Raw genomic sequence first — 14,717 nt, 5'->3', positions numbered from 1 at the left:
CCAGTGATCTCGTGTACAAATGCCATACCAAGAAAACCAAAAGAGTCGTCCATAAACTGGTCGGCCACTGGTGCTAACCAAGACTGCCCTAGCGAATGTGCATGCTCAACTGCTAGGTCAACCGCACCATCCCGATTGTAGTTAACCGACATACATGGGAAATGATAGGTAGTCCCTCCCGGATCCCAATGCCAATCGGGGCTTCCAGTATCCCCAGTGCCTGGAAACCCCTGCTGAGCTCCACCTGGACCCACTACCATCTCCATAGTCCACTCCATCAGGTACCAACTCCGAATCTCTCGCCACCCAACCCTAGGAGAGGGATCGAATGCGCGAAATCCCACACATAGAACAACCCCACCATGCAGGTGTTGCACCCTGTGCAACTTAGGTCGTCTCATCTTGCTATCCTGGTCAATACATACAATCTAAATAGGTAGCTCTCTCCCTCTGTCCAATGGGCCATGGTAACCTAACAGTGTTGCCAACCCCGTCTATGTATGTTCGAAGAGGGCTACTCTCACGCTCCAACGTGCACTCTGACTGCACCAGTAGGGAATCCAACTACTCCCCAACGTGAGTCAATTTGGTCGTGGACTCGGCACAAACTGCTCTTATGCCGTCCAGCTCCTCGTTCTGCTACAGAATCACCTCTCGCACTAACGTGGCCTTCCTTTTTAATGCTAGAAGGTCGGCCTGAAACTGATGGAACTGTGGTGGCCATCTATCACCTGTAAACTCGGTCATGGCTCTATATACCTCAGCCATTGTTGGCATCTCGTCCGGGGATGGCACCCCCTCAACAAATGGCTCTATGTGAGTAAACTCTATCCTCTCCACCAGGGTGTCAGCTGGGGCTATCAAAGAGGTCTCTAATAAAGGCGACTCTAGCGCCACACCGGGTATATCGATGTGCTCCTCACCATCCTATGGGCTCTCAACATCATGCTCTACCTCCTCCTCAGGCTCCTAATATCTAAATCCAGGTCTCCACCAGCAAAAGCGCCCCCTGGTCTCACCCTCTAAGCGTCTTTGTCCTGTCTACTCTTTTCAGGAGACCCGGTGCCTTGATCTGGTCGAATTTCCCCACACGATGTAGATGGTTGCACTCCCACGGCCTACTCAACTCTAAGTATTTGTTGTAAGAGTGAGGATGGGTTTGGTTTGTCACCCTCCTCAAGTGGGCCAACCTCTCATCGTCCCAATGAATTCTACCCCATAAATTTTGCATACTGGATTTCCCTTGAGCCATGGGTTTGTCTCTAGTTTCACCCGTCATTGTGCACTCATACCCAAAGCTTCCATGATCTTTTAGCTAATTTTCCACAGCTAGGCTAAGATCATGCTCTGATACCACTATAATGATCCTAAATAGGAATACAAGTGATAACAAGCAAATAAGTCATGCAGCAAATCACAAAAACAAAATATTCCGCAAACACCCATATAAAAGTTGCAAATGGAGAACTTCTGAGCCATTTTATTATATTTCTGCAAGTCAAATACAATAGATGATGGAATGGTGCACTTGGGCTTGTCTCAAAGGACAAGCAAGACCAAACCCAGGTAGGAAAATGGTTAGCTAAAGGCTACCCAGTTGCTGCACCAATCTGCACTGCGCTACCTAGAAAACTATTGCTCTGCTGAAGTTCGAATGGCTGGAAGGTGCACTAAAACTGCCCATAAATTTATATGCTTTTAACCCCGGACTCCTTGGCCATAACCCAAAAAAACCCAGAAGGGATTTTAGCTGGTTTGGATTGGTGATTTTCAACCCCCTTGGAGCCTCACGTCAACTCTAGCTACCAATTTTGACTTGCTGGAAACTGCCTATAAATCCACTTGAAAACTCCCACACAATAATGAGTTCACCCGTGCTATCCAATCCATGACTTCCCGAATGATCTCTTGGCCCAACTCAGCTACTCCCAAGCACCACGAAAATCTGTTCTATGGCCTTTGTGCTGTCCCTCAACCCCTGCAGTTCGAATTGTTGGAATGTCAGTTCGGCTAGCTGAAAGCCTCAGCGAAAATGTCTATCCAATGCTGCTACCTCAGCTCCCTGACCTCCCAACAAGCTATGTGATCCCTGCTAGTCCAAAACTCCCTCTGCGTGATTCCTCGCTGCCCAGAAATACGCATTCCCTTCTCTGCGCTGGATGTTGATGTGTATCACTGCCCTAGAACTCCTGAAAACTCCTGTAGAACAACCTCCCTAAGGCGGGCACGGTTGGTCCCCCCAAGTAGAGGTTGAATCTTTCACGTGAGAGACTTGTAGCTAAACCGCCGGTAGACTCGCTAAACAGCAGAGTGAACAAATATGTGTTTGTTTGCAAATGTCAAATATGTATGAATGAATCCAAAAATGAGAGTTGGTCCCTCCTATAACTCCTTGGGCCTCCCTTGCCTCATGTGGGCCCCTCCATCCACCTATTCGACTTTCCCTCTAAGCTATGTGAATGGGCCAATTTGAATTCCCATGTGGGTGACCCCCGTATTCCACTAGCAACCAAATTAAGTCGAATTGCCTCCTAAGTCCCTAAGTAAAAAATGATGGGTTCTCCTCCTTAGCCAAAATTGTGCAAAATTGTGTAGCAGCACCCTGTTACAAATGTGTTTGAGAAGGGACATGACACTCTATAGGAACCCCTGCTAGGACCCCTACAAGTTTGAGTGATAACGTGGTTGTAACAAATCTTCTTTCTAATTATTTTCAAATCTGTTACATCTTGGAGATTGTGACCTTCTAGCTGAAAATCTAGCTCTCTTGTAGTACATTGCTCAGTGTTTGTCTTCTTGAGCTATTTTACGTGTTCAACTGGATTGAAGTGAATTATATGGAACTATAATTTATATTTCAGATTCAACCACAAGGTTCAAATGGGAAATAGATCAAAGAAACCTCGAGTAGATGAAGGGAAACATCTAAATTTTTCTTGAGCACAAATTTCATGAAATTTTCACAATCCGTACTATAACAGAAAATTCACCAAATTTCATACCAATTCTGGATTTTCATATAGCAAAGGCCAATACAGCGAAATCTCACTACTATGGTTTACCACACTAAATACCAGTGTGGAAAAAGTCTGCAAAAAATCCCGATTTAATCCTAAAAACGCGATTTTTTGAACTAAACGATTTAATCCCCTGACTTTTTGGCGACTTTTTCACAAAGGAAAAAATCGCGATTTTTTCATTATACTCCCGATTTAATCAGGAGTTGATCCAAAAAGTCTGCCTCCCTTCCCAGGCCGCGGTTAAGAGGCTGCAAAGGTGAAAAAATTGTAAATTGAAGCTTCCATCCATGCATTTTCAAGTTATTGCATTGTATTGTTTGTCATACTTCTTGCGAGCATAGCAGTCTCATTTGTAATTTGTTAGTTTTGAGGTTAAGATATGTTTTTGTTTTCCAAGGAAAAACAAATCTTTATACTTCATATTTCTAGTTAGAAAGCAAAGTATACATTGGCTAAGCCTCCAGGCTTTCAGTGATCCAGACTCTAACAGCCACTGCCCCTTCAAAAGATTACAAAAGTACCAAAAGGACAGGCATACAATAGTCTTCCGTAGAAAGAACCCCACACCATCAAAAACATTGTTACAGTTGTTGAATGCTTCCAGAAGAAACAACAAAGAGGAGGTCATGAAGATCAAATAGCAACAACCTGTCCACAAAAAACAAAAGCAGTTCCTCAAAAAAGAACCCATTTTTCAGACAGGAACAAAGTACCTGTTAAATCTTGTGACAGCAAAGATCCTTCCTACAATGAGAGCACGTTTTGAAAGGGAATCTTCTTTAGTGGTGAATTCCCTGTAAATGTGGGGAAAGGTTATGTATCAGAAGTGGATTTTACCTCCAAGAGTTTTTGAATAATAGATGCCAAGGCTAGGTTAGTAATCTGACATCTACTATTTTTTCAGAAAATAAGCAGCTTGGAGTCACCAAGCATTAATTTTCACATCTACTGTGATACTCACTGTTAATTTTCATTGGACCTACCACCTGACACCTTATTACCCAAGCAGATTACAATCTACTGAATAAATGCATGACTTATTTCTTAATACAATTAGCGGAAACAAAAATTAAAAGGGGAAGAGGATCTCAGTGACTGATTACTTGATGACTTTTAGATGACTCATGATATACATTTATTATATTTTTTGTTGATATTTTGACTCTTGAGAGTTGAGACTCAGACAAGACTCAAAATTCAGGAGTTGATTCACTATTTTGATATGTGATGTAGCATTAGACTTCATATACATATTATATATTAGCTTTCTTTACATGTTTATGTGGAAATGCATTTATTTGATGTTGTGGATACTCTAGATGTTAAAAAAAATGAATAATTTTGTGTTTTTTTAATTTTGCCGACTTTTTGCCGACTTTTTCGAAAAACTCCAGACTTTGACGAGTTTTTCAACTTTTGGACCCTTGCCGAATTAATCCCGACTTCGACTTTTTCCACATTGCTAAATACAATGGCACAGGATATGTCCAAGAATTGTTCTATCTCCTTGATGTTGAGGTTCAAGACCACAAGTCTGGTTCATGCTGCCATCATTTTCCCCAATTATATCCTTGTGATGATACCAGTGTTCCACGGGGTCTCGTCCCCCCAATTGGGGATCGAGTTTCCTAGCTCCCTTGTGCTCTGGGGACTTGGGGACAAGAGGGGGTCGTTTCCCCACGCTCCCAAAAAATAGGGTACGCGAGGAAAGTTGAAAGGGGCCGTTTCCTCCATTTTTGGGGTCGTTTCCTAGGCGAAAGGGGTCTTAAGGGGTCTTGAGGGGTTGTTTCCCTAGAAAAAATTCGCAAATTTTTTTTATGAAAAAAAAAATCGTAATTTTTAATATTTGTTGACTGACTGGGAAGGGTTTACATTATGTTCATTTCACATTTCATTTTTTGTTTGCTCCTTCATTGAACTGAACACTGCCGCCATCGCCAAGCAGCCTTCGGTCTGCTCCTTTGTTGAAAGGAATGCTGCCACCATTGCCAAGCAGCTTTTTGTCTGCGCCTTTGTTGAACGGATTACCTTGAGCAATTATGCTCATTTACCTTTTGGTATGTTTTTATGTTATTTTGACTATAAAATTAAAAATTTTGACTCTTGATGTATCAGACTTGACTTTTATAATTTTATTTCAATATTCAGTATTCAATGTTCATACTAAGTGGAACATCAATATGGTTTAAAGTTTAAATTTTAAAAATTTTAACATTTATAATTTTATAATTTATTTTCATTGTGCATTGTTAGTAAGTTAGTAGACTAGTAGTTACACTGTACAGTTACAAACTTACATGTATGATGTATGATTATAATTTATATCATAATGATATCAATGATCATGCTTTTTGTTTTAAAATTGCTTCAGTTATATTATTCATCGATTTATATTTTATATTTATAAGTTTTTAAGACCCCGACATCCCCCCACATTTCCTAAAAATTGGTGGGGAGCTTTTGCATGGGCTGCTCCTGCGTATCCCCGCTCCCTCGCCTCCTCATCCTGGGAACTTGGTGGAACATTCGATGATACCATGATAATGTATCAATATATCAACATATTTTTTTTCCAGTGAGAATATAAATCATTTATCTATTTCAAGAATTGCCTGACTAGCAATTAAAATCGCGATGTGTGTTTGTAGTAATTGGATTGTAACTTTTAAGTTTTATACATGAAAGTTCTTATTTTGTTTGTGTTGTGTTGTCTCCCTATAAATTTGGTGAGGTCTTTCCTGCTGTCCACAAAATCCATCCCACCATCCCCCCATCATCAAGACTCAATGTAACATAGAATATGGTCCTCTGTGGGGATTTTCCTTCTGATATCTTTTTAATTTGTCAATAAAGCACAACATCAAATAGCACTCCACCCAGGTTTGACAATCATAGTTAATCAGTAGCAGAGATCCCACATTGATAGTATCTTTTGTAACATAGTCATTGCTCATACAGAATTCAGAAAAAATGGCAAAAAGGTACAAATGAAATGTTCTGGAGGGCTGTGCACCTGTGCTGCAATTCCAATGCCTCCAGGATGCCGATCAAATAACAGAAGTCTCTCAGGAAAATAGCGTGTATCATGAGGATTAGCACATTCCGAACCCAAATCTGAAGGATTGCACATGATATACCTGTGAATTCACAAATAAGAGTCCAATTTAAGAACCAGAGAGTCTTGAGAAACCAATTTACTCAAGTTTTAGACATATTTGCATGTTTGATATTCAAGACATGGAGATGTCTTGAAAAAACTAACAATGGATAAAATCACATCAGTAATGAAAATGTGGGATATCATAGCTTCGGCTTGATCTTATAAATATACATATCTGAACGCTTGGGAAAGATTTCTTTCTTACAATGGCAATATGTTGAGCAATGCATGGGAAGCAGCATGCAGTCCAGCACGAAAAGAAAGATTTTGCTGTGCAATTTCTATTCTGATTTGAGGCGGCACTCGAATCCAAACTGCCTGACAGTACCAACGACAATATCTGAATTATATTCTACAGAAGACAATACTTATATCAAAATCATCTGCAAAGTAGTTTTAAACCAAATGGAATTTCATGTTGGAATTTCAGCACTTGAATTAGAAGCATCTGCAACTAACCTGTGATTCATACGAGTACTCAGGAAGAAAGAGATCCACAGAATCAAAAACTTGGCTGCTGCCCCGCCAAATACGCCGGAAGCCAATCCATTTTGTAGTTACTTTGCATAGATTTGCTTGTGCTGTAGTGGTCGGGTACTTGAAGCCTGACAATTTCCCAGGATATGCCTGGATAATCAAAAAATAAAAGTACAACATTATTGGCACGTTACTGTAATACTCCTCACTGCAAGTTCCTTAAATCACATGTTAGGATATTTCGACACATAGGAAATAGTTAAGTATAACTTGGTCTAGTGTAGAGTTAGGTAAAGTGTGTTTCTTTACTATGTACTTTTCTAACTTACAATCTGACGGTCACGATATGTTCTAGACATGAAGTGATCCGACGGTTCATTCTCTTCTCGGTATTACCGATGCTTGATCCGTGGCTTAACACCCAATTGGTCCATGATCTCTATTTAAAGAGCATGGAGGGTCATTTGTAAGGTGACCGTTCATGAGAGAAGCTTATGTAAATTTTCATTCTTTTATTAATAAATTGCCTAAAGTGGCCACGTTGGCTCAGGCCGTGGACTGTTTCCCTCTTTGACGGTTTTAACCACGTCAAGGATAATGGTGTATCGATCTGTGATCTGGTTGTGAGTGGTGTCCTTTAGTGTTCTATCCGAGGAACTTACCTTGTAAATTCCTACATGGTATCATCTTAGTAAGAATGGAATAGATAAGGCTACCATCTTCTTTCTTAACCTTAACACCTTCCAAGAGAAATCTAAGGGTCTTGAACTTGAACAAAAAATCTTCAATGGAAGAAAATGATAAGGCAAATGTTGGAATTTCTAAGTCTAACCCATTAAAAACCCTTCATGTACTTTTCTGATTTATTTCTGTCTACTTGTTCTGATTAATTAACAAGTGATTTACTATGTAAATACTGAAAATAAATACAAGTACATGCTCAACACATTACAGATCAGCAACTAAAGGAAAAACAAACACACAAGTGACACCGTTGTTTTTGGACCAATGTCCCTAGAAAAATCCAATGTGGGAAAACCGGTGCAGTTATCTGAGGGTTTTATTATTATGTAGTTTCTGAATACAATCTAGGTGCTAAAACCGGCTCACCCAACAGAGAATAATCTTGGCAGTAGTACCTCTCTATTCGGAAGCAGATATTCTGGTCGAAACCTCGGATAAACACTTCGACAGCTCCTAGCTCCATTTTGCCCCATGAAAACCCCAGTGTCTGCCTCTAGGGACTGCGTCAGCCCTTCCTGGCCCAGCCTCTGCCTCTAGGGACTGCGTCAGCATTTCCTGGCCTAGCATCATCCCAGTGTCAACCTAATAACCCCTGCATCAACCTCTGGAGGCACTGCGTCAGCCTCTAGAGCCTCTACGTCACCCATGCTGGCTCTCTGAGGCACTGCGCAACCCCTGGCTGCCTCTATGTGGGCCCTAGCTGGCTCTGTGTGGCCTCTAGCTAGCTCTGTGTCTTCCTCTCCTAGCTTCTGCACTAATTCTCTTGGTACCCTCTCTGCTTTTGTATTCACTGCCCCTCATCTGCAACTCTGATCACTCTTTCAACTTCCTCAACAAACCCTGCCCCAGAAAATCGAAATCTTGATCAACTTGGTGTATTCTCTAAGTGACCTTCAAACCTCCTCTTATACTTTTCTCGTTGACAATTCAACGGCCGAGATTAAGTCCCTAATCAACGACTAAGATTAACTCTGGCTTGATCCATGACTTTTGGACACTTCTAACAGAGTTTTATATTAATTCACATTAATATTTTATTTTCCCTAAGTTTAGACTTAGGGACTCCATTAAAAATATTAATTATTTTAATATATCTCAAACTGTTTAGAATCTGCCCAAACCGTTTCTTGGTATTGGAGATCTCATGTGCTTTAGCCTCTCCACCAATTTTCGTGGCTAAAGCACATCCGATGCTACCCCAAATCAACAACAAATAAAACAAAGGGAAGAAGACTAATAGACATTGCAACTTTTGTAATCGAGATGGCCACTTAGAATCCAAATGCTTTAAGAAGATGGAAGCCTTGGAAGCAGCAATGAAGAAGCAAAACATCCATTTGGAGCACTCTTCAACTTCAACTTCATCTTCAGGAATATCACTTTCTGCATGTGGTTGTCAAGCATCTCGGTCTGGTTATGCACTAAATGTATCTTCTTCTCATTCTCATGAGTGGCTCATTGATTTTGGAGCTTCTTATCACATGGCCAAAAACAAAGCCATGTTTTCTTCGTTAAATGAATGTAACACCAAAAATATATATGATGGTGATGATAGATCTCTTAGTGTTGTATGGACTAGAACTATTCATCTAGACAATGGTCAATTGAATGATGTATTATGTGTTCCAACCTTATCCTGCAACCTTCTATTTGTATATCAAATAACTCATTCAAGTGAAGGTAAGATCGTTGAATTTTCACCTCATGATGTTGTAATTAAAAACCTAAGAGATCCTAGACAGATTTTAGCTACTGGCATTGTTGATGATTCTACAAGGTTGTATAAGTTTAACAACTTTGGGTCATCAACTCTTCCCTCGATATTTGTTTCTCATAATGATGAAGTGAGCAAACTTTGGCATGAGCGATTTGGTCACTTAAACTATCGCTCCCTTCAAAATCTATGTAAAGAAAATATGGTGACAGGTCTTCCTATGGTATCTTGCAGAGATGGTGTTTGTTCTGGATGTGTACTCGAAAAACATCTTCAGGATAGTCTTGAAAAACGTGCCTCTTAGCATGCCTCAGCCCCTTTACAGCTTGTGCATGGTGATTTATGTGGTCCACTTCCAGTTGTTTCATTCTCTGCCTACAAGTATTTCTTAATTTTCATTAATGATTTCTCCAGACGCACTTGGGTATACTTCTTAGAACTCAAAAGCAGTGTTGATAATATCGCCGAAACATCAGCGATATTCGTAAATATCGCGATATTTTCGGTGAGCCGGAATATCACCAAGAAAATATCGCGATATTTTTGGGAGCCGAAAATATCGCGATATTTCCAAAATATCGCCGATATTTCGGCAAAATATCGCGCAACGACCCAATTTATCGACGGGAGACAATAAGAAATCGTCGCGCGGGTTATAAAATTCGGATTTTGGGTTTTTACGAATCATTTTCATTTATGATTGTTGGAGAAGGAAGGAGAGAGATATGTGCTTGCTACCAAGGAGGGTTTGAGCGTTCCATAGCTATTATCGCCACCAACAACGAAGATTTCATTGATCTAAGCTTCAAGAACAATGAGACAATTTCATTTCTTCCATTAACAGGTATGTTCAACTAAAACCCTATTTTAATGAATTTTTTGTTAGTTTTAAGATTGTTCTTGCTTGCCTATTTGCCTACAATCATTTTGCTTGGATTTTTTTTCCATTGAAAAGATTTTCATGCCCATGAGCAAATACAAGGGTTTTAAGTTTTTAAGTTTTCTCCATATTTGGAGAGCAAACTCCATTTTTTTTGAGTTCATAGCTGCAGAGTTATTAATTTTATTATATATTAGGGGTTCATCTCTATAAAATTTCTTCACCTTAGAAATTAGTTTCTTATTGTGCAATGTGAAGTTGTGAATAGTGAGGTAGGTTTACCATTTGCCTATTTCTAAAAGTAAATTCTATGTATGAATTTATGAAATTTCAAATGAATTTATGAATTTTCAATTTTCAATTCACATTGCAAAATTGCAAATTTGCAAATAATGTAGCAAAAAAACTATTTTGTAAAATGATGTGGTTATTACTTATTAGCATTACTTATTAAGTTACTAATTCCAATTTTTTTTTTGGTACCCTAAGTTTGAGTTAGCCCACTACAAAATACAAATATGCCAAAAGCCTTGGACCCATTTTGGGAGTATGGGAACCTTGATGGTGGGACAAATCGTGCATATCTTACATGCAAATTGTGTGGGACCAGGATGACAAGTGGGGTTACACGACTGAAATACCATCTTGCTAGACTCAGTGGACATGATGTTGGGGTTTGTACAGTTTCTAGTCCGGAGCTTATACAAAAAGCTCTTGAGGCAATTGATGAAAAGGACAAAAAGAAGGAAGAGGCAGAAAGAAACAAAGCTAAACGTGTAGGTAGATCTTTCGGGTTATCTTCTCCTAATTTTGATGTTGAGGGTATGTCCCTAGTGGGAGGGGCTCCATAGCTGGCACACCATCACATGCTACTGCTAGTGCGATTGCGAAGTCATCATTTTTTGTTCCACGAACAGGACCTGGAGCACAACCTGGCATAAAATCGCTTGTTAAAAAGAAGGAGAAGCAAGAATCAGACAGAGTCATGGGGAGGTGTATTTTTTGGAGCGACTTACCTCTCAGCATCACCAAAACCAATCCATTTTGGCAACCAATGTGTGATGCTATTGCTGTTGTGGGCCCAGGGTACAAAAGTGCTACATATGAGGAGTTGCGGAGGCCAATTCTTCAAGCAGAAAAGTAGGACATCAACTCTAGATTGGCGGAGTTGAAAAAAACATGGGAAGTTACTGGATGCACAGTGATGTCTGATGGTTGGAAAGATAGGAAGGGTCGGACCCTTCTAAATTTCTTGGTACATTGTCCTAAAGGTACCATGTTTATTAAATCGTTGGATGCATCAGAACATATCAAAGATGCAGCAACAATATGTGAGTTGTTAGATGGGTTCATTTGGGAGATTGGTGTGCAGAATGTGGTGCAAGTCATAACAGACAATGCAGCTAATTATGTGTCTGCTGACAAAATGCTTATGGAGAGGCATCCCACATTGTTCTCGACTTCGTATGCAGCACATTGTCTCAATTTGTTGCTTGAGGATATGGGGAAACTCTCCTTCATCAAGGAGGCGGTTGATATGGCTAGGAGCATCCCCAAGTTTATTTATAACCATGCTTTTGTTCTTAGCCTCATGAGGAGGTTCACTAGAAACAAGGAGTTGTGGCGTCCTGCCATCACACATTTTGCCACAACCTTTATTACTCTTCAGTCTTTGCTTCGATGTCAGTTCAAGTTGAAGCAAATGTTTGTGTCTGATGATTGGCGTAATTGTAGATACAACAGAGACATGACGGGAAAGCCATTGCAAAAATGGTGTACTCTGAGACATTTTGGCATGGAGTAGAAGAAGCATGTGCAGTTAGTGAACCTATAGTAAAGGTTCTTAGATTGGTGGATGGGGAGAAGCCTGTAATGGCTTATTTGTATGAGGGCATGGATAGGGCCAAGGAGGCCATTTGTTCCTATTATGCAGACAAGGGTTCTGTTGGCCTTGATAAGCAGATGATGTTATGGGATGTGATTGATAGTCGGTGGACAGGGATGCTTCATCGATCCATTCATGCAGCAGCACTCTTCCTCAACCCCGCATTTTCATACAAATGCAACTTTGATTTTGATGGCGAGGTGATGGAAGGGCTCTATTCCTGTATTCAGAGGATGGTACCTAATCCTGAGCTTCGTAGCAAAATCAATCGCGAGATACAGTCTTATCAAGATTGTGTTGGCCTATTTGGCTTTGATGATGCTATTAGGAAAAGGACCCTCTTCAGGCCACATAAGTGACAAGTCATCACTCATTAGAAATTAGAATTTTCAATTTAGAATTTCCTTACTTATAATTCTATTTTTTTTAAATTCAACTATGTAACTTTTATTTGAAAGTTTAATTATGTTTTTTAAGTTTTTGAATTTTTTTTTTCATTATTTTGTTGTAGATATTTGGTGGCGAAGCTATGGTGCAAGGGCACCAAATTTGCAGAAATTGGCCATATGAATCTTGAGTCAAACATGTAGCTCTTCAAGGTGTGAGAGCAATTGGAGTGTATTTGAGAAAATACATGCCAAAAAGCGCAACAGGTATAACTTTGAGCTCAAGCCTTCAGTTGAGCAATTACACTTATTGTAATTTTTAATTTTTAATTTATGACCTTCAAGTGTCAAGAGTCAAGACTCATTACTTTTTTTGACACTCTTATAGGTTGGAGTTCGCACGCCTCAACGATTTGGTGTATGTGCATTACAACATCCCACTTCGAGTGAGGCAAATAGAATCACCAATGGATCCAGATGCCATTTCCTTAGACAATATTGATGTATTGTCTCCGTGGAGGGTGGAGTCTGAGGAGCCCATCTTGGAGGAGTCACCTTCATGGTTAGAGCCAGTAGCAGATGATCCATTGGAACAGGGGCAGCAAGACGAGGACTCGGAGTCGGAGGAGCCACAACACTCAGAGGAGGAGTAGGAGGAGGAAGAGGAGGACACTGCGAGAGCATCAGCATCAACACCATCTGTTATAGATATAGGAGAGCATAGCCCCATACTTAGCACTCATTATTTGACATTAGGTGCAGAGGCAGGGTGAGGGCCTTCTACTACTAGGGGCAGGCCTGGCAAACAGCGCATCATGTTTTCCCGTAAAAGGGGGAGAGGGCAGTGATTTCAGATAGATAGTTGCTAGTTTTATTTGTTATGCTACATATAACTCATGATGATGAGATACTTTTATATATGTGATGTTATTTTGTATTGGTTCTCCACATTTGAGTCCTTGAATGGACAATTATTAGGGATCAACAGGATTTGGTATCGCCTTTGATGTATCATTTCTATTTGACATCATATATATCAGTGTTTTCTTCATATTTATGTGCCAATGTGTTTATTTCATGTTGTTATTGCTTTATTGTTTAAAAATCTGAAATTAAAAAAAAAAAAAAAAAAAAAAAAAAAAAAAAGGAATATATTATGCATTTTTTATGCTTGCCGATATTTTCGCGGATATTGCCGATAAGATATTTTCTGGACCCTCGTCGATATTTTCCCGATAGCGATATTATCAACACTGCTCAAAAGTGAAGTATTTAACATGTTCTTTGCCTTTAAGGCCTTTGTTGAGAAACAATCTGGACATCAAATTCTTAAGCTAAGATCTGATAATGGCAGAGAATATGTTAACAACAAATTCATCAACTTTTGCACTGAGCATGGAATTCAAATGCAACATACTCTTCCATATACTACACAACAAAATGGTGTAGCTGAAAGGAAGAATTGCACCTTAAAGAAAATGGCTAATTGTATGCTTCAATCTAAAGGACTTAGTCTTAATTTTTGGGCAGAAGCAATTAACTGTGCAAATTACATAGTAAGTTGCACTCCTACTAAGGTTTTAAAGAAAATCACTTCAGAAGAAGCATGGAGCTCAATTAAACCAGATGTAAGTCACTTTCATGTTTTTGGAAGTGAAGCATGGACCCATATTCCCGATGAGAAACATAAAGCCTTCGAACCTAAGAGTGAAAAATGTATTTTTGTTGGATATTCTGAAGATGTCAAAGGATATAGACTTATGTCACCTAAATCCAAAAATGTTATCATTAGAAGAGATGTAAAGTTTGTTGAAAATATACATGAGCCTAGTTCAGCGAATGTGCCACCTCTCTCTATCCCTTCCACTTCTGAAAATATTTCTTCTTCAGATGATGATAGCGAAGATGACAATCATCCCCCACCTTCTCAAGATCCTCCTGTAGCTCCTCAGCTTCCAAAATGGGTCTATGCTACTAGGGATGCAACAAGTTCTCTTGCAGGTGATCCTATGGATCAGCGACGTACACATTCTCAGTTCGATAGAGCCTCTTCTTTACTGGCTCAAGCTTCAGTGAATTATGATCCTAACACCTTTGCAAAACCTTCACGCCATCTAGATTGGGACGCAACTATGAATGAAGAATATCGTTCATTATTGGCAAATGATACATGGGATCTTGTTCCTCTTCCAAAGGGAAGAAAACTTGTTAGATGTAAATGGGTTTACAAAACCAAGTTTGGACCAAATGGAAAAGTTGATAAACATAAAGCTCGTCTTGTTGCTAAGCGCTTTTCACAAGTTGAAGGCAATGACTATACTGAAACCTTCTCCCATGTTGCCAAAATGAACTCTATCCACCTTGTTCTTTCCCTTGCTGCCTCTTTCAAATGGATGTTAAATCTGCCTTCTTGCATGGGGACTTGCATGAAGAAATCTATATGGAACAACC

The 14,717-nt window shown here is 39.7% G+C and overlaps 1 protein-coding gene across 4 annotated transcripts in view; it reads right to left on the bottom strand.

Annotated features, from left to right (window-relative positions):
• Positions 1–14,717, bottom strand: part of LOC149203814 (UBQ, helicase-c and DEAD-like helicase domain-containing protein) — a 420,226-nt gene that overhangs the window by 129,485 nt on the left and 276,024 nt on the right. For all 4 annotated transcript variants that reach the window (XR_016253976.1, XR_016253977.1, XR_016253978.1 and 1 more), the window contains 3 exons: positions 6,640–6,807; positions 6,386–6,498; positions 6,034–6,157 (listed from right to left, as the gene is read on the bottom strand). Coding sequence is in view for 1 of the 4 variants with exons in the window: in XM_089403572.1 (XP_089259698.1) it covers positions 6,034–6,157; positions 6,386–6,498; positions 6,640–6,807 (405 nt within the window). In the remaining 3 variants the exon portion in view is untranslated. The remainder of the gene's footprint in view (positions 1–6,033; positions 6,158–6,385; positions 6,499–6,639; positions 6,808–14,717) is intronic.

This window comes from Pinus tabuliformis, chromosome 2_1 (assembly GCF_031772625.1).
Source record: "Pinus tabuliformis cultivar Carrire ecotype Pingquan chromosome 2_1, CPIR1, whole genome shotgun sequence".
NCBI classification, from domain to species: Eukaryota; Viridiplantae; Streptophyta; class Pinopsida; order Pinales; family Pinaceae; genus Pinus; species Pinus tabuliformis.
The sequence above is the reverse complement of the archived record's forward strand: the minus strand, read 5'-3'. Positions and strand labels throughout refer to the sequence as shown.